This window comes from Oreochromis aureus, linkage group 12, assembly GCF_013358895.1.
Source record: "Oreochromis aureus strain Israel breed Guangdong linkage group 12, ZZ_aureus, whole genome shotgun sequence".
Taxonomy (NCBI): domain Eukaryota; kingdom Metazoa; phylum Chordata; class Actinopteri; order Cichliformes; family Cichlidae; genus Oreochromis; species Oreochromis aureus.
In genome coordinates, this window is record NC_052953.1 from 1,342,925 (window position 1) to 1,363,196 (window position 20,272).

The 20,272-nt window shown below is 48.9% G+C and overlaps 1 protein-coding gene across 2 annotated transcripts; it reads right to left on the minus strand.

The window, feature by feature from the left end:
• Positions 1–567: 567 nt before the first annotated feature.
• Positions 568–19,737, minus strand: adam9 (ADAM metallopeptidase domain 9). 2 transcript variants are annotated; one of them, XM_031733625.2, is made up of 24 exons: positions 19,307–19,737; positions 14,645–14,745; positions 12,248–12,306; positions 11,702–11,780; positions 10,542–10,618; positions 10,133–10,331; positions 9,861–9,926; positions 9,715–9,786; positions 9,294–9,463; positions 9,107–9,188; positions 8,736–8,869; positions 8,488–8,659; positions 7,824–7,916; positions 7,602–7,706; positions 7,427–7,517; positions 7,234–7,339; positions 6,729–6,912; positions 6,545–6,625; positions 6,357–6,462; positions 6,128–6,275; positions 5,860–5,962; positions 4,825–4,854; positions 4,514–4,572; positions 568–3,356 (listed from the first exon to the last, which is right to left on the minus strand). In XM_031733625.2, exons 1-24 carry the CDS (start codon positions 19,389–19,391, stop codon positions 3,287–3,289), a joined length of 2,472 nt encoding a protein of 823 aa, XP_031589485.1. In that variant the 5' UTR covers positions 19,392–19,737; the 3' UTR covers positions 568–3,286. The 2 variants fall into 2 exon arrangements, with proteins under 2 accessions (XP_031589485.1, XP_031589486.1); XM_031733626.2 differs by lacking the exon at positions 4,825–4,854.
• Between the last annotated feature and the right edge of the window lie 535 nt (positions 19,738–20,272).

Sequence of the window (20,272 nt, forward strand, 5' to 3'; positions counted from 1 at the left end):
TCCGAGGAATAGTAATATGTGTGCCTCTTGGCATAGGCACACATAATAATAAATCCGACGAATAGTAATATGTGTGCCTCTTTCCATAGGCACACATAATAATAATAATAAATCCGACGAATAGTAATATGTGTGCCTCTTGGCATAGGCACACATAACTAAACAAATACACTAACAAGGAATCTTTTTTATACTCATTTAAATGTTTGTTGTGAAAAAGTCGTTCAACAGTATTTTAAATTATTGTTAAAAATATTTCCACAGTTCAGTAAAAATAACAACTTAAGTCTAAAATAACAGTTAAAAAAATAGAAACAAAGTAGGGCTCGATTTTAATTGCCCAACTCCACAAAACTATTTAAAAATATAGTTATTGTATCAGGACATTAAAAAACCCTTTTGGTCCTAAATATATTTTTAAAACACTATGTACAATTCTAAAATAACCTTGAATTTCAAAAAGAGTTTTTCACATTGAAAGTGTGACAATGACTGCAGTCAGGCTGGGAGTGCTTTTCTGTATATTAAACGGATGTCGCCACTAACGGGAACCTGAATGCTGACAAACCATTTTCTGTGCACCTTTATTAAGTCTGAAAGCCAACAAATCACAGTCTGTATGAACAGAGTTTATTAAATTATCATGTTCAGCTGAAGGACCTTTATTCTTCCAGGTTTGGTTTTCACAGCAGGCAGCACAAGTTTGAGCTCCATTGGCTGTAACTACCTGAACCTGTCCAACAGGAAACAGGAAGTTGTCCAACAGGTGAGAGATCATCCATCGAATCATAAAAATCATCAGTCAGTCAGCGCGGAGGCTTCCACGCCACACAGCAACGTTAATAATGAAATGTTCAAATGACCACAGATTACAGGTGAAAAGCAAAAAGAAATGCTATAAAATCATTCATAATAAGAGAAAATGAAATCTTTTACACAGGTTCAGTATGAATGTAACCCCACTGAGGACGTCTGATTGGCTGATCGGCTTTAAAGGGGACCGCTTCACTTTGGCCTGTGCTGACCCAAAATAACACTTAAAGCTTTTCCCACCTGGACCACCAGCTGTGCTGACAGAGACCTTGTACCTGTTTGGGGTTTTTGGGAAAAGTACTTGTATTCACCCAATTTCATTAGAGTATTAAAGTTAGCGTAACCTGGAGAAATAAACACTTTAAATTACCAAGATGGCTGCCGAGCACCAAGACTTTTGATTTTACAATATTGTAAAATTCATATTTAACATGGCCAAACTTTCAAACGTATATACACCACAAACCTTTCACATCAGCACGTTTAAGCAGGAGGAGAGACTTTGCTAAATTCTGAGCGAAGTAATCCCACAAACTCCAAACTGACTCTGCACCCTGAAGCTAACTGGACCGTGGAGATTACTCTAAGCTAACTTTAAGCTTTGTGAGGTGAAGCTTTGATTGCATTAGAAAAAATTGGATTATTTTAAGTTGTGAATCATACAAAGCTACTCTGACAAAGTGCAGAGGTGGAAATAATAAAAACGGGTCCCCTTTAAATGGTGCCGTCAGCAGCTGCCTGTAACCTGAAGCTTCAGCTGCTCTCAGCTCTTTAAATAACTGCGTCCGACTGTCTTCACTCAGGAGCTCAGCACAGACTACGGTTTATTTTTTTTTTTGCATGAACAGTCGAATGGCACTAAAATAGCCCTGTGAGTGACGCGTCAACATCCTCAGTGGAGTCCTCGGTTTCTGTGCAAAAAACCCTCAAAAGAGCAAAGTAAGTGAAAAAAGACATTTAAAAATACCAACGTGGTTACACAGCACAGTGCATCCAGGCTCGTCAGCTGCAGAACACAAGCATTTGGTTCACCGGTGGTGTAAAAATCCCTGGTTTGAATCAGACGCCCTGAACGCGGGAAGAGTTCAGCGTGATCACTGCTCACCCAGACAGGAAGCGTGGACGCTCTCGGGACATTATTGCCGAGAATTTAAAGGACTTTGATCCACCTTCAGACGCCGTCACGCACTCTCAGTGTGAGTGCTCAGCAGGCTACACCCAATTTCATGTTTCTGCTAAAGTTCTGCTTCCACTGGACACAATTCATTTTTTAAACACTGGTGAAACGGGGGTCTGTGTCCCCCCAGAAGGAACATGTGGATCTGCAAAAAGCTTCAAGCTTAACAGAAGAGCGACAGATTTAAAAAAAAAAGCCCCATTGAGTCAGGCATACTGATAATAATCATCAGGAATAAGAGTGTTTTATAAAGTCTTTGAAAGAAAGAAAGAAACGATGTTGGGTGGAGCTGGTAGGTACTGCTGTTCAGTTTGAGCCCAGACTTGCAGTGAACATGTTCTCAGTGCAGGTCTGAACTCACATCATCTCATTTAGTTTCAATTCTAACAGATGATTAGGAATCCTTTATCCTCCATATTTGATTAATCCACTTTGCTTGTACTAAATGTGACTGCCTACGTTTCCCAGAATGCTTTGCAAGCTCAGAATCATATTTCCACTGGTGGAAATACCTGGACAGTAGAGGCATACCGAGCAGCCTCGCCTGGTGAGCGTACGTTCCCTGCAGAGACGGCGCCATGACGCATGATGAACTAAGACCAGAGGAGCTACGTGCTCAGATGCTGTTTGCATATCGTAGATTTACAGTTCTGTGAAGAGCGAGGGAGGCGAATGCAGGGCGAGCCAGACGGCAGAAACCAAACGCACCGGCACACAACCGCACAAGGGCGCGTTACATTCCTAAAATAGTGCTGAGCAGACGGGCGGTGCTATCAGTGTTTTCATTCAGAGACAGAAAAGAAACAAACCATTGCTCAGATGCATGCTCCACCCACAACTACAAACCAGCCAATCAGAGAGAGAGGCCCACATGGCCTGCTATACTTGTTATACTTTGTTTGAAAGGTCACATGACTAAATCAGAAATTTGAAAAATACTTAAGCAGGCTTCGTAAAACCAACCAATCAGAAGAACGTGCCTCCTAAAATCATCCAATCAGAAGAACTCGTGCTTTTAGGAGAATCTGATTGCCTGGTTAGGTTAGAGAACAGCAGCGGCTCCAGTTTGGACCTGCTGGGTTACTGTAGGTTCTTTAAAGTTCCTCGTCCGGTCCACCTGGATCCATTTTACTGCAATGGCGGTGCAGTCTGGCCGGCTGGCGGTTATCGTGGCTACAGAATTGTTTCTGGCTGTTGCTAAGGAACTAGCTCTGAGTTCGCTGGGAAGGGTTTGAAGATAAGCATGGGGGAGGGGGGGGTTGGTCATCCAGGTGTCGTTAGAAGACCCCTGACTGGTTAAACAGGAGGCGCAGGCGCAGCTCTTTGAGGCACCAGAGGTTGTGACACAGCAGAAGGTTTCGGTTTTCTGTGCAAGAAAGAAGAAAAAGACTCATTGTGACTAGCCACTAAAACCACAGCGTGCACTCTCTGTTTGAGATGACGTATCACTCCGCCACAGTTCAAACTGCTGGAGTGATACAGCTACACCAGCAGTTAGCTTCTGGGTTCACTTAGCATCTAGCCTCTCTAAAGACTAGCTTATAAATGTTAGCTAACATTAGCTGGCCATCTAGTGTTGCCCTATTAGGAATAAGATGCTATATCCAGTTTAGGATCAGCTTAACATTAGCTAGTTTCTTTCTTTGTCAAGTTAAATTAATGCTACTGTCTGTGTTTAGTTAGTTTTAAAATCACTCTTGAGTCCAGTTACCTTAATGTTAATATATGAATTAAGCCAGTTTGGGGTTAGCTACTGGGTAAATAAAATTTCTTCCGCTGGCTTATAGTTAGCTTATATTTAGATCCACTTAGGTTAAATGCAGCTTTTAGGTTTATTAAATCTAGAAGAGTAGAAGACAATTTAGCTTAAAATTAAATTGCATTTTAATGACCAGCAAGCTCACAGTTAGCTTCAGTCCAGTTAGCTTAAAATTATTTTTAAATACAGTCGATTTGGCATTAGCCACAGGTATAGCTTTGAATTCCGCTAACTGTCCAGTCCAATTAGCTTCAAGTTAGCATCTAAGACTCAGTAGCTTAAATTTAGCTTTTAAGAATCATTAGCTTAAGGCTAGCATATGAAACATACTGCTACAGCGTCAAATGTTTGGAAAGATACAACTTTTAGTTTGAAAGTGAAGTTTCCCCATTTCAGGTTTGAATGACAGTTTTTGAGTTACCGCGGCTAATGTGACATCCTGTGAGAAACCAGTATAAGACAACAGGAACACAGCTTACTGACGTCTGAGTTTGGGAGCTCAGTTGCTCACTTGGTGTCATGCTAATAACCCTGGTATTTTCTCCATTGGCTAATGAGTTATCAATCGCAAGTCATCAGCCAATGAGCAAGCGGTTACACAGTCGGACCCAGTCCTCACCGCCACGTCAGTTTTCTTGCAACAAAGACGGTGACAATAGAAACGTGAGAAACCAGCAGGTGATGTCACAGCAGCTGAGTGGATGTTTTGTATAGATTGTTTTCGGTTTGTGTTTCGGTGGATGTGGTGGTGCGCGACGTCTTACAGAGGAGGCGGTGGCGGCCTCAGAGCATGGGAAGGAGCCGTCCGGCTGGTTTCCACTACCTGAACACACACAGAGGAAGTACACCTGGGTAAATCTGCTAGTCTGCGAGTCATTGTCCCATTCAAACCCTCACACCCAATCTACCTGCCCTGTTTGACTCTCCCAGTTTACCTGATGTCATTGGGTGAGTGAAAGGTGCTTTCTAGTTTCCTGCTGTGATGATTAACCTGCAGACAGCGCAGCACTAAGCTCTGCTAACACTACATCAGCAGCAGTAGTTAGAGTGGTAATGAGAAGTAAGCAGGGTTTACCTCTTGTGATGGCAGCAGCTCAGCGTGGTGCTTCACATGGAGAGAGAGCAGAGCATGTTAGAGCTCATGCAGTCCATCAACACACACACACACACACACACACACACACACACACACACACACACACACTAAAGTGATTAATCACACAGCTTAATCAGCTCATCAATAAACTGTGCAGACAGCCGCTTCAGTTCCAGTTAGATGCTGATTGATGCAGATTAGCTGCTCTGTTGGTTAGTACAGTCTGTCACTGATTGTAAGTGATCAGCTGATCGTCCAGCCTGTGAGGTCATCTAACGACACAGTGATCAATAACTGTGTTTGGTGTTGTCGTGCTGAGGTGTGCTCATCACTACATCTGACTTCAGCTTCTACACTGAGGCTTACCAGGAGAGCATCATCAGCGTCTCCATCCTCAGCCTCCTGATCAGCAGGGTCACACAGCAGGTTTGTGTCATTAGTAAAATCAGCAGCAGCAGCAGCAGCAGCAGGAGGCCGTGTGGGCGTGTCCACCTGCTGCTCAGGTCCACATATGAGCAGAAAGGTGAAGTGTAAACCAGCTGTGTTCACTATCAGCAGCTACATGGCTGACTGGTTCTAATGTTTTGGCCATCAGCAGCTCATGCTAAAAGCTGCAGTTCCTCTACCGTCCACCGGGTGCTCCAGCAGTGAGTCCAGCACGTTAAAGCTTTACTGGTCTCTGTGGGTACCGTCCACCTTCATCACACCCGTACAGGAGCCCAGAAGAAGATCGGAGGACGCCGCTCTCCGACCGCTAACGCCTCAAAGATGTTTAGTTTTAATCTTCTGTAGACACGCCCACTCAGAGTACTGCTGCTGCTGTGGGTCTCTGTACACTGCTCACACAGAACAAACCGGGTAAAGCTGCAGGAACAACTGATGATGCTACAAACATCATCACACACCTGGACGGACAGGTGAAGCAGGAGTATGTAAAACAAGGGAAACACCCCCTCCTAAATCACATCTGCATGTTTACTTAAACTCTGAGTCTCACGCGAACCCTAAACTCACCCCGTCTCTGACGATGTTATTGGCGTTTCCCCGGGCAACAGATGGAGGCTGCGCTCTGGGAGGCGGTCTCCTGCTGTGATTGGCTGAAGCCATGCCGTCAGCCCTGAGGAAGACATGACCGTGTGAGCAGCGCCACACGTGCAGCTAATGGTTTACAATTATACTCAGAGTGTCCCTGAACGCAGCACAGAGAACATGTGGTTCCCGCGGTCGTGGCAGCGTGTGTGTGTGTGTGTGTGTGTGTGTGTGTGTGTGTGCGTGCACTCACTCATATTCCTGCGACCTCTTCCTGCGGCTCAGCCCGAGTCGCCGCAGCAGCTCGTTCCTGCGCAGGAAAACGAAGACGCTGAGAGCGAGCAGCGGGAGGACAAAGAAGAAGAAGACGAGCAGGCCGTCCCTGAGAGACGTGTCCTTATCTGGGGGAGGGGCACACAGAGGAGGCGCGTTAACACGGGACACCTGCCCTCAGGTGAGTCCGAGTTCTCCAGGTGACATACCGTTCCACGTGGGTCCGCTGTCAACGCTGCCACCATAACCTGACAACTCGCAAAAGGGCGGAGCCCAGCCATAGTCGCAGTGGCAGTTCCTGTTGCTGTTGCACACCTGCGACACACAGACAGGTGACACCTGAGTCATGTGACGCACCTGACAGACAGGTAGGCAGGAGGACAGGCAGGTGACTCACCCCGTGTCCGTGACATTTGGTCTGCACGTTGCAATCGTAGCTCAGGACGTCAGCGCCGCGGCACTCAAAGTTCACACACACCTGAGCGCCGCAGAAGAAGAATCGAGCTTTAACACCTCATCTGCTCACTCCTCATCCCCTTTCTCTTCCCTCCTCCTCACCTTCCCTCCTCCCTCCTCCTCACCTTGTTCTCTCCACACTTGGTCCCTTCGTTCACCATCCCGGGGTCAGGGACGTCCGACCCCAGCATGAAGTCCACGCCGTAGCATTTCCCTCCAGCGATTGGCGTGCTGATGATCGACGGCTCGATGCCAAACACCGTCTTCGCCTGAACATTGGAGCACTGCAGTTTCCCACACATGGCGTTTCTATGGTGACAAACATGATGAGGAAAACGGAAGCAGCGAGTTTGACAAGAATCGGAGGATTCAGGAGAAGGCTCGAATACGGACTGTGGGAAAGACACAGCGGGGCTTTGAAATGCACCCTGGGAGATGGAGTTTGCTCAGGTTTTCCCCGTTTCTTAGTGACACAGGTGTAGTGACGTTTGGAATGCAGACATCACACAGCGCCACCATCAGGTCAAAGCTGGAGGTGCATTTAACTTCCATAGGACTTGAACTGTGTGACATCATCAGGCTCGTTAAATCACACTGGACCCTGATGAAGTGTGTGTGTGTGTGTGTTACCTGCTCTCGCACTTCTTGAAGCCGTTGTTGAGGTAGCCACAGTTGCCAAAGCGATCTCCTTTGCTGTTGACTTCTTTGAAGCAGAGCTCAGGAGCTGCCTTCGCCTCTGAGGGGGGGAGGGGGAGGGGGTCAGCTGCTGAGTAATGAGTAATGAGGTAGAGGAGTGAAGATGAAGGCGTGCAGAGGTACGTACTGTCTCCAAAGATGGCTTGACACTGGCTGTCGTAGTGCTGACACTTCCCGTTGTAACAGTAGGCCTCCTGGTTCCTGCAGGGCTGCCCGTTCTGAAACACACACACACACACAGATGTGATGAAGGACAGCTCAGCCAGCAGCTCACCTGCTCAGGTAAAAGCAGCGGACCTCACCTGGATGAAGACGTCGCTCTGACACAAGGACGAGGAGCCGTTACAGAACTCGGGCAGGTCACACTCATCTGTGCTCGCGCGACACACGGTTCCCCCCGGGAGGAACTGAACATGAACATGAACATGAGAACGAACACACACACACACACACACACACAGTTACAGAGCCCAACACACACACAGGTGTGTGTGTCACGAGGTCACGAGACTCGCTGTGTTTACCTGACAGTTGGAGCAGCACTCGCCGTACGCACACTGAGCTCCAGACTTCAGCTTACAGGTCCGATACTCACAGCAGGGGTCCTCCTCACACTCCTGCGCGCGCGGACACACACACACACACACACACACACACACACACACACACACACACACACACACACACACACACACACACACACACACACACACACACACACACACACACACACACACACGGCTGATCACGTGACCGGGTTTAGACAGGAAGTTTCTGTCTCTGGAGTAAAATCATTTTAAACGTTAGAAAATCGCACAAAGATGTAAAAATAACCCACAAATCTAAACTTTTGGCTCTTTTATCTTCATTTTCTGTGTGCAGGAAAACTCAAAAACAGTGAGACGTTAATATAAAACAGGGATGTCAAACATAAGGCCCGGGAGCCAGAATTGGACTGGCAAAAACTCCAGCTGGTCCACTGCACAGCTGTGGAACACGTGGACGGCGTAAACGTTGGACTTCCTGCTGATGAGGAGCTCGAGTTGTGTAATAAATCACTGAGTGACTGTCTGTTTGGGCCCAAACCGACTGACAGGAGCGTCGTCGCTGTTTCGGCACACGTCGTATCAAAGAGGGTCAAATCTAATGTAAGGCAAACATGTCTAACTCGCTCTCTACACATCACACCTTCTCTGAGCCACAGTCGCACTCCTCCCCAAAGTCCACCAGCCTGTTTCCGCAGTAGGGGGCGCTGTAGGCCTCGTCAGGCCGCGGGACGTTCAGCAGACACGCCCCCCCCGTCAGCAGGATCATCTTCTCAAAGTCATCGGCGCTGCAGCTGCTGAAGTTCTTTGACCCTCTGCAGAGAGCGTGAGGAGATGCGTTAGGCGTGAGTGTGTGTGAGCGTGCGGCGTAGCCCGCCGTGTGCGTCTTACGTGGCTCCGGAGTTCATGATGCAGGCACCGGTGGGGCACGTGCACTGTCGGCCGTCGTCATGGTTCATGCCGAGGTTGTGGCCGAGCTCGTGAGCCACGATGGAGGCGAACGAGACCACGAGGTTGTTGTTGAACTGAAGGACACAGAGCACAATTCAGTCACGTCTCACTGAAATGCACCCTGGGAGATGGAGTTCCTTCTAAAGCTGTCATTAGCAGAATCCAGATCTATTTATTTCTCGTGATCTTTCTCCCAGACGTCTGATTCAGAGTGAAATCGATGTCACAGGTGGAGAAACATTCATTTTAATAATGTTTTTGGTGTTTTTAATAAAACTGAATGTATTTAGTGTGCACGCATGGTGGCGTACCGCGTTGATCCCGCCTCCGTGACTCCTTGAGCAGACGGTGGAGACGAAAGCCATCCCGGCCGTCTGCCCGAAATTCTTCCTCCTGCAAAGACACCACCACCATCATCATCATCATCATCACCTGATACACGGTCCAATCACATGCAGTAATAAACAAAACAGAAACAGTGTGTGTGTGTGTACTGACAGGATGAGCTGTGCTGAGTCATGGCGGCGGCGAGGAACCAGCTCCTTCTCCCTCCACTGGGTGAAGCGATTCAGGACTTCACCGGCCGCTCCGTCAGTGCTGATCTGGTTCTGCTGATTCCAGATCTCCAAACCAACCAGAACCACCCGGATATTCAGCTGCATGTAGATCTGCACACACACACACACGTGCACGCACACACACACACACACACACGCGCACACACACACACACACACACACACACACACACACACACACCTCCTCTTATTTATGCTTTATTCATTTTAAGAACATTTATTTATTTACTTTTAACCACACGAGAGCAAACGAGCTGAAAGGAAAGTCACTTCCTGTTGCCGTGTGCACGATTCCCCTGACACAAAGCTAACTCAGCCGTGGAGGAAACATGTGACACTCACGCTGTCCACGAGGTTGGCGAGCAGAACCATCTCCTCCCTCACTGCCGTCGCGTTCCTGCTCATGAAGTTAAACTGAGGAGAGAGAAACACACGGTTACACGCCGCCCGCCGCAGCAGTCCACCTCCACCCGGTGTCGTGCCCTCACCCTGTCGTTGTCGACCACCAGCAGCAGCTCCACGTAGTGCGTCTTGTGGAGGACGGCTCTCCTCACCTGGAACAGAAACACGGTTACTCTCTGAGAGCGCACGGCGGCGTTCACGCTGCTGACGCTCCATCATCGCCGCTCGACACACGAATGTAAAGTCAGCATAGACTGTAAAGGAATGATGGCATGACTCCAGAGCTGGAGAGCTGGTACAGGTCAAAGTTCAGGGGACAGGAAGTCGGCGTGCACCGTGTGCGTGAGGCAAAACGCACCCGTCTGTGCTGCCCGTGAGGGATCTCCTCCCAGCTGGACTGAGCACGCTCTGTAGAGTCGTGGCCATGCTCGTAGTGCGGCGTTTGGCACCCTCGGGGCTGTGATGTCACATCCTGCAAGCGGTACACCAGGTGCTGGTCAGGGGCGGAGTCTAGCGGCTCGATCCCATAGCTGCCACCACTGAGGTGCATCACTCCTCTGAAAACACACACAAACACACACGGGTCCATCAAACATGGCGAGGATTAAGGCGAGTCTGAAACAGTCGCCCCGTTTGTTCAGCATCAGAAAGTTCTTTTAGCGAGCGAGGTCGTTATGGAGGAATGAGAGTGTTGAAGATTTAACGAACACGTCATTTACAGCAGCAGTCTGACACAGTGCGTGTGTCTATGTGTGCGTGTGTATTACCTGAGGCCGTTGCAGATGCTCATGGCGACGGACGAGCCCTCCACGCCCTGGACGAAGCCGCGATAGTGACAGTGGTCCTGAAACACATAGAGGTGACTGCAGCACCCACACACACCAGCGGGGGGCGCCACCACACCTCCTCTCCACACACACTGCTGTGACTGTTTCAGTGACATCACTGCAGCGATTACTGCTGTATCAGTTCCACCGGAGCTCACACACTTCCTCTGTGTGTGTGTGTGTCTGTGTGTGTGTGAGTGTGTGTGTGTGTGTGCGAGAGAGACTTTGAGGAACACCAGCTCATCATTTTCTCACTTCCTTTTCCTCTTGTTTGTCCTCATGGAGTTGTGGTGGTCAAGACGTGGCCCGCGGGTCTGAACCCATCCTGTCTGCGCTGACTCACAGGACGGGGATCTCAGGCTCCACCTATCAGCACGTCACCTGACCTGATCGACCTGATGACACATCAGTCTCCATGGAGACCCCTGGAGGGCTTTTCCTGCTGGTCAGGAAGGTGATTCCGTCACCTTCCTGACCAACGAAGATGCCCGTGTCACATGAGGCTCAAACTTTACCCAGAATGCACTTTGTGAAGTTCCCTGCAGAGAATGATCAGACACGGATGGTCAGCGGCGTCTTAGTTTCGTATCTCAGCGGTCTGCTGCTCTCGCTCTGTCTCCTCCCCTCTGTGGGTGCAGTGAGCAGCGAGCGCTCCACCCGCCCATCACGCTCTGCCCGAACCAGCTGACTCAAGTTTAAATACAGGAAGCAGGAGTCAGCGTGTTTCTGTACAGTGACAGGAAGTGACATCTAGTCACAGGATCGAACCCAGACCCTCGCCATGGTAACCATCTCCAAACAAACACGCCCACAGTCCATTTATCATTCAAAGATCACACAACCCAGGTCAGCTGACAGGAAGTATCAACTCCCAGCATGCACCTCTCTCTGGGAAAGCCTTGCTTTAATGAAGTCTGCAGAGAAACAGAGCGCATGCGCTTTGTTCTCAGTGGCATCGACGCCGCAATGACCACAAAGGAAAGAAAAGGGCGGGACGTTTGTAAAGCAGGTGAGTCTGAGCGATGCGACTGACTGACAGGACCGGTGAGGCTCATATACAACAGACAGACAGACAGACAGACAGGTAGGCGGGGCGTTACCTGGACAGGTGGCGTGGATGTGACCAAGGATCCGTCGGGACTGTAGGAGAACACGGTGAAGTCTGCAGGCAGCAGCAGCCTGAAACAGGACAGTCATGTGACCAACTTCACTTTAACCCCGAACCCTCGACTGCAGGTGAACACTGTGCAGGTGTGAGTCTGCCACTTCACACCTGCACAGGAAACACACCTTCACCTGCCTCACTCCCACTGGAGCTCAGTCAGTTATTAAAAACAGGTTTATTTAAATGTCTCACTGTTATTCTTGGTGGCGTTTCCATAAAAACTTAGAATCACACACCAGGACATTCGAGATCACCTGTCAGAGTCTGAAATGTGATTTTGTGGCCATGAAGTAAAAAACATGTCAGCCGTCTGTCGGCGTGCATGCGTGTGTGTCAAAATTGGACAAATCAAACACAGATACTCTTCTTTGGTAATGAAAAAAAAAAAAAATACTTCAATCTTTTTGTTTAAGTAATTTAGAGCTTCGATCTCAGCGATCGAACGATTGCCAGAATACAACCGCCCGTCATCAGAACTTACTCGTTTCTCTCCAGATGGACGACGCGGTCGCTTCCATCCACACTGATGATGTAGGACACCTGCACGCGCGCACACACACACACACACACACACACACACACACACACACACACACACACACACACACACACACACAAAGGTAAATTTGATGCCAAATGTGACAGCTTGTAGAATAAAACATTGAGCATGTGTGAGTGACTGCAGGTGGAGATCAGCCAATCAGAAAGCAGAACACCAAGAGGTCTCATTCCCTGCCATCCTGTCTGCCATGTTGGATTCACAGCCACAGAGCTAAGAGAGCGCCGGCGTCCTTCAAAGCTTGGTTTGGTACATGAGCGTCGGGATTACAGCTTCAATCCTCACGAGGAGCACGTTAGCTAACAGAGACGGCGCTAGCTAACAGCACAAACACACTGACACTAGCGTTAGCTCCGATATGTGACAGACGTACGGTCGCTCCCAGCAGTGGTTACCTTTGTACCCGTGATGTTTGTGGGCTCCACTTCCTGCTCCGTGTTTTGGGTTATTTCAGAGCATGAAGCTGATCGAGGGATGAAAACGGAGCTTCTCAGGGTTTCATTTTTACCTCGTTTTAGCTCAAACAGCTAAAACGGCGTGCGTTAAAGACACACTCCATCCGCTGTGAGCAAAGACTTCGTCAACTCGAGTCACCCTGCTGACACAACCGAACTTCAGCTGATGTCATCGGATGCTCTGAGGTCACGCCATGGTGGAAAAAAGGGCCAGCTCAAGCACGGGCAGCCAAACATCTGCACTGACAGCACGCCATCGCCTTCATCACGCATCCCGCTGCTCGCCGAGCAGGTCACCTGAGCCTCTGACTCACCTGGCTCTGTGTGTGTGTGTGTGTGTGTGTCAGTGGGACTATAATTAGCGCACACAGACAGCTGGTGTGGACAGGAAGTCAGCGGTGGCCTCCATCGTCCAGCTGCCAGCAGCAGCTCATCCGTCCTCTAACACAGCAGGGGTCAGAGGTCGGGTAAATCTGTAAACATACCATGGTATTGTCATGGAAACAGTTCAAGCTCAAACTCATTAAGCAGAGCTGCTGCTGGTTCTGGCTCGGTCGGCGTCCCCGTGGCGCCTCGCAGAGTCAGCTGACCTCGTTTCTGTTACGTTTGTGAAGTCAGGTGATGACATCACCAGGTGTGTGCGCGCCTATGCAGGCAGCGGGTATCCGTTCTCAGCTCCTCTGTGGGTCACGAACCCCGAGGCAGCCATCGGCGCTGAGAGCAGTGAGGTCATCACTGTGGCGCCCCGTTTTTGTCCGACGGGCCTCCACAGGTCAGGAGCTCTCCCCCGTCAGCTGTTTCCACAGGAAGTGAGCGATGCTGACGAGTTTCAGAGAAAGTACATGTTCAACAGTTTCACAGGGTAAAACGTGGAAAAACGTGGTGATCCGAGCGCGCTCACATCTCACGATCCCGGGAATGACCAGCTGTTTGTGACACAGCTGGATGATAATCGGCTCCGAGCACAGCGACGTGTTAGCCACGAGTCTCTGCGAGCAGCGACACACCCCATCAGATTTACTCCAGGTGTAAGTGTTAGACTGGAGCTGAGCCAGCGCTGAACACACACACACACACACACACACACACACACACCCGTTCAGCTATCTTAGTGAGGACCCTCATTGACATAATGGTTTCCCTAGCCCCTTACCCTAACCATTACAAATGAATGCCTAACCCTAACCTAATTGTAACCCTGACACTAAAACCATGTTTTGAGCCTCAAAAATGGCTTTAAATGCCTTCAAAAATGTGAGGACCGGGTTGTGTGTCCTCACAAGTGACTGCTGGTTCTCACAAGTATAGTAGAATGCAGATTTCGGTCCTCACAAAGATAGCTAGACAAGAACACACACACACGTCTCAACAACACTTTCACAGGGGTGTTATCTCTGAGCAGACTGCACATGCCAGCAGAGTGTATCATCGCGTGCGTGTGTGTGTGTGTGTGAGCATGTTGCAGCATGCAGGGAGGGACAGCAGCACAGGCGGAGCGAGCGTCTTTAAACGAAGCCTGCAGGCGTGCTGCTACATGGACGTCGTGACATCAGATTTGTGTTCGTGGCGAGCCAAACACGGTTTAAAGCTAATGTTTAAAATCTGTGTGCAGCCACAGTCACGTCAGTAAAACAACACAATCCATCAGTTTGGAATCAGCAGCTCGCCTAACGCAGACTGGGGTCACAATAATCTGAGGTTGTTCGGTCTGATGGACCAGCAAACATGGAGTCTGCCCGCCTACGATTCCGTGGCTAGCAGTGCTGTTTCCTGTGAGGTGCCCTCGTCATCGTCTTACGTGAACCTCTCTGTGTGACCTGGAAACAGGTAAGTGAAAATGAACTAGAAATAAAAACCTCCAAACCTGACTGGGCAGTCTTCCATTCACGTCCCTCCTCAGCCTGCCTCCGATTGGTTGAGGGACAGCCAGCTGATAGGAGGACAGGTGCTCGGTCTGGTGAGAGTCTGCAGGAGGAGACGGGAAACGAATCAGTTCAGTTTCCTCTGTAAACAAGTTCAAATCCTTCGCCACAGCCTCAGAACTGAACACATCATTTTGTGTGCACGTGTCGGAAACGCAAAGATTTTACTGCATAAAACATCGCATCAGCTGAGAGGAGGTGGACCGCCTGTCACCTGACTCAGGACTCGTTCACGAAGTGCTTTACAAACCCGAGCATCACGGCTAACAGCTGGATTTTCCTGTTTGAGTGCAGCTAACCACACAGCCAACAGCCACTTCCTGTTAAAGGCATGGACAGTGGACGTCCATGTTTAACATGAACTCATCGCTGCAGCACGAAGGTGATCCTCACACTGATGTTTAGTTTCAGTGTCCTTATTTTCCTCTGAGCTATCGATGTCTGTCAGCCACAACCAACCAACCAGATGACATCACGTCCTGTGCTGACAGAGGATGGCGCTAATCATGTTTTTAAAACTTTAAGCTCTTCATTTTTTAAACCCAGCTTCACAGTTACGTCTGTGTGAGTCTCTGAGTGTCACACATGGTCCACAGACACGATCCAGAATCTGGATTTTATACACATGAAACTCATCTTTATGTCTCTGATGACACTTCTGTGCGGCTCTACTTCCTGCGTGTGAGCCGGGTGTGTTTCCACACACTGCAGTCTGAGGAGCATCAGTGAGACCTTCAGCAGAACATCAATGAATCCTCATTTCAGCCGTCCCCGCACACCATCGCACCACATTCTCTCTCCAGATTTCCTCCTTGATGGGAGGCGGGACTTTTGAACCCGCCACCCCGCCTGTGAGGTCTGCTGCTGACATTCAGCCTCACCCTTCTTCTGTTTTCCTTCTTTATCTTTGAGCTGATAAAGTAAAGCAAACATGCTCATAGCAACATGACGGCCTGTTTGGAAATGAGCTCAGTGAAAGAAAATAAATCCAGCCGCAGAGCTGTAAGCTCCTTACGGCGCTGCTACAACAGCTCCACTGCTTCCTGTAAAGCAGCTGAAAGCGTCCTCAGCAGCTCCTGTTTGTAACAAAGCAGCTGATCCACACACAGGTATCAGTGTCACACTGCAGCTCAAATCACACACATTTCACAGGAAGCTCTGAACTGTATTTTGTTCCTCAGGAGACAAAATCACAAGCGGTGGTTCATCCTGCACAGCCTGTCAAATACAGTCTGACCACAGTCAGCTGATAGAGAACACACACACACACACACACACACACACACACACACACACTCTCTGTTCTTCATTTCTCGCCATCTGCTCACAACAACAGACAGCATGGTGTCCAACACGAGTGTGTGTGTTAATCTGTAGCCACAGCAACACCTGCAGTCTGATGCTAACGACCTCGCCGTCCTGAAGCCGGGCAGGAAGCCTCCAAACAGGAAGCACTCTCACTGCTTCCTGCTGGTTTTATTCTCGTCACCGGCTCGTCACGTCAAGAGCTGCTGCTCATCCCTACCGAAGGGACCCCAGAAGGAAAACCCTGGAAAAGTGACTCCAAAGATAATCTCAACCACAGATTTTAAAAAAACCTAACTCAGGTGGAACCATGAGGAACACCGAGACGAGCAAAAAGCTCTGAGAATAAAATACAGTAAAAACTAAATGAACTAAATGAAGACTTGAGTAAAACATGATAAACCCCAAGAAACGGATTTAAACACATTTAAAGAAGGAGAAGCTGCGATCAGCCACTCAGGAGGAGGAGCCACCCCGATCAGACTGTATTTAAAAGATGGCCGTGCCCTCTCTGATGTACTGCCAAACGACTCCCCCTCTGCTGGGCACTGAGAAAACTGCAGGTTCACATTATCAGACCCTGAAGCTGCTTTCATTGTGATTACGGTCTGTGGATCCAGGAAAAACACCATGAGTCATGATTCAGGGAAAGTGTGTGTGTGTGTGTGTGTGTGTGTGTGTGTGTGTGTGTGTGTGTGTGTGTGTGTGTGTGTGTGAGAGAGTGATTCATTCAGACTCTGGACGACTCAGTGGAAACTTCTCACAGAAAGGACTGGTTTCATTTTTTTTTTTTTTTATCTGATTTTTTTCAAAAAGCAGAAACGTCAACGTGTTTTACTGTAACACACACACACACACACACACACACACACACACACACACCTGGTTTGCTATTTTGGTGGGGACATCCTATCGACATAATGCTTTTCCTAGCCTCTTACTCTAACCATAACCCACAACTGTAACCCTGACACTAAAACCACATTTTGAGTGTGAAAAATGCCTTCAACCCCGTGGGGACCTGGGTTTTGGTCCCCACCAAGATAGTAAGAACCTGCACACACACACACACACACACACACACACACACACACACACACACACACACACACACACACACACACACACACACACACACACACACACACACACACGGCGAGTACTCAGCAGTGCCTTGAGCTCAGGTAAGACAGCACAGGTGTGTCCAAACATGGACATGAACTAAGTGAACTGAGAGCTTCAGCCTTGGGGTTACTGTTCTATGCAGACGATACACAGCTGTACGTGTCACTTCCTGTGATGATCTAACCTGTGTTCACAGTTTCTACTCTAAACTGACTCAGAGACACCGGTCCATGCTTTCAGTTAGATTATTGTAACGCTCGATTTGCAGGACGTGACCACTGACATGTGACCACGTGACCCCGGGACTGAAGTCACGCCATTGGCTCCCAGTTTAAGACAGAATCACCGTTAGAATCCTTCTGTTAGTTCACCTCTCTGACCTCGTCACGCCTCTCAGCTGCACACCGTTTCCTCTCTGTCAAGTTTTATTTGCAGCTTTCAGCTAAACCCACGCAGGTTTTTATGTTTGTGTCCTCAGTGTTCAGCATATTCAATATTAATGTTATCAAATGTACTCTATGCATAAAACTGTCATAGTGACACCAGATATCCTAAACAGGAGCTGTTAAAGCTTTCCTTTCATGGTTAAGGAGGTTTTCCGCCCTCACACAAACTTCTGCACTGTGGTCTGACTGCCTGACTCGCTGCTCTGAAACCACATCACAGAACAGGAAATCACAAAACTGATTAGTATCAGATTCATGTGCAGAAACCTCAAACCGAGCAAAGAAGAGTTTCCTGTCTTCCTGTTTCCTGGATGTCAGCTCCCAGGGGTTTCAACAAGTTAGCTTAGACCATTGTTCATGTTCACACAGGCTAACACAGAAAGACTCACAAATACGGGAAGAAATGGAAATGATCCGCCTGCAGATTGGTAGATATAACTATGATGAACAAAAACTGCACTTTCAGGCTGAGGATGGAAACGCTGCACTGGTCTCAGCACGCTAGTTATTCAGCTCCGCTCAGCCAGAACCAGAACCAGGCGCTGAACAGGAAGGAACCACGCGGTTTGGTCACCTGCTAGCTGTTCTCACAGCTGTTTCAATAAAGTTTCCAGAAAGAAAAGGCAGCTGTGACTGAAGCACGCCTGAAAACTGAAACCCACAGCTCTGTAAACTAAGCACCACTTCCTCCTGGGAAATCCCAGCAGGCGTTCCCTGGCCGGGGCAGGAGTAAAATCTGTCCAGCAGTTACGTGTTGACCCAGAGTCTCCTTTCAATTCAATGTACCGGGAAAAAGGAGACGCTGAGGAAACGTCCTCGCCACCTGAACTGAGTCGTTTCAAACGAAGGAGCAGCAGCTGTACTCCAAGATCCCTCCAGAGGTCTGAGTGCTCACGCTCCACTTTCCCCTCACCTAGGAATAAGATTCCGGGACACCTGAACTCCCTGCTCGAGGCCACCTCTGTCCTCCGGCCCAGAGGAGCCGCAGAGCACAGGACGCCATTCTCAGTCCCTGGTGGGCGGAGTCAGGAGGAAGACAGACCAAAGTTCAGCTCCGAGAAGGTCTGAGAGGATCTATGAGCAGGTCCAGGTCACTAAATGATCTGGTGCTGGTTTGGATCGCTCTGTGCAAAAGTCCTGAGCCTCAGCTTCACCAGTCTAAAGCTCTCGGGTACTTGGACACCTGAGCAACAGTTATATTAAATGGCTTTAAACAGCTGTTCATCAGGGTTATAGAGAAGCGCTGCATCAGACACAGGTTTACAGACGACAGTCATCATCATTTGTCCTGCCATTCATCCTCATTTCCTGTCTGAGCCCCGCCCCCATACTCTTTCGTCTAATTGGCTGACTTTAGGAAGCTGCAGAGGGGCCCGACCCAGTGCTTTACCCTACTTTTGCACATGCGCCCGTCACTTTGTGAAACTCTGACCACATTTAACATGAAACCTTAGAGCTAACTATTAGCGATGGAACCTCAGCGTGCTGCATAAACTCCTACCTGTGCGCTCACCTGCGTGCTCACAGAGGGAGGCAGGAGCCAGAGTCCTCTCACTCCGATGAAGATTAAACTTGGACACATTTATAGGAACATTTCACAGATTTTTGCTCGCAGTGACCGTCAGAGCAGCTGAGGGTGGACTACACCTCCCATGATACCCCGGGTCAGTGTCCCTCACAGGGCCCGATAAACCTCCCACTCAGCGTGCTCTTCCTCACCCCTCTCACCTCTGCAGTGACCGTTTCCAATGAGCAGCAGGAGGAAGAGGAGCCAGCTGATGCCCAGCAGCTCCACTATCCCTCCCATCTTCATCCTCCTCTTCCTCCTTTTCTTCTTCTTCTCTCCTGAATTAAAGTTCCTCCTCTCCCTCCGTGTTACTGCAGTCTGTGCTCTCTCTGTCTCCCCCCGCGGAGCTTCATGTTCAGCACCCAGAGCAGCTTTTCTTCCTCGGCCGGGCCATGGCAGCCTGTCCCGGCTCTACACCGTCCGCGAGCTTCCCGCCCGGACCCCAAAATGTCCCAGAGGTCAAAGGTCAGCGCCGAGTGTGTGGGTGTTTGCTCTGAGGAGTCCCGTCCGAGCTGAAGCGCGTCCTCTCCGCGCGCGGCTGATATTTCTCTCCTTGGAAACTCGACTGAAGCTGAAGCAAGCTGGCGGAAACAGCCGCAGCTTCCTGTGCGGTTCTTCAAAATAAGAGCACCCAAGACCAATCATCTCGAGAGGAACAAAACTAAAATCATAAAATTAAAATCAACAAGTCTGTCTTAATAATGTTCCAGTAAACACGAATATCAATGAATATAAAAAGATTTTAAAAATTTAAAAAATTGATTTGATTACTGGATGTGGACCTCACACAAATTACCAAAGTGCACAAAAGTCCGTTCCTGTAAGGTCAAAGGTCGCATCAGTAGACTTTAGTGGATGATAATGAACACAGAAGGGCACAGTCTCTGACACAGGAGTGCGTTTGCATTTTTATTTGATTTGATTCATCCCTGTAGGCAGAGGTATGACATTTGATCCACATCAATGAAAATTACAACCGGTACCACACACTCTGAACTGAGCGTAAAGAGCAAGGACAGACTGCAGTAATAGGAAGTTTGATGAAACACTGCAGGATGATCCCTTTAAGGACCGTTTCAGCTTCCTGTGATCCCGCCAGGATCACCTGGCAGGTGCTCAGTCTAAAC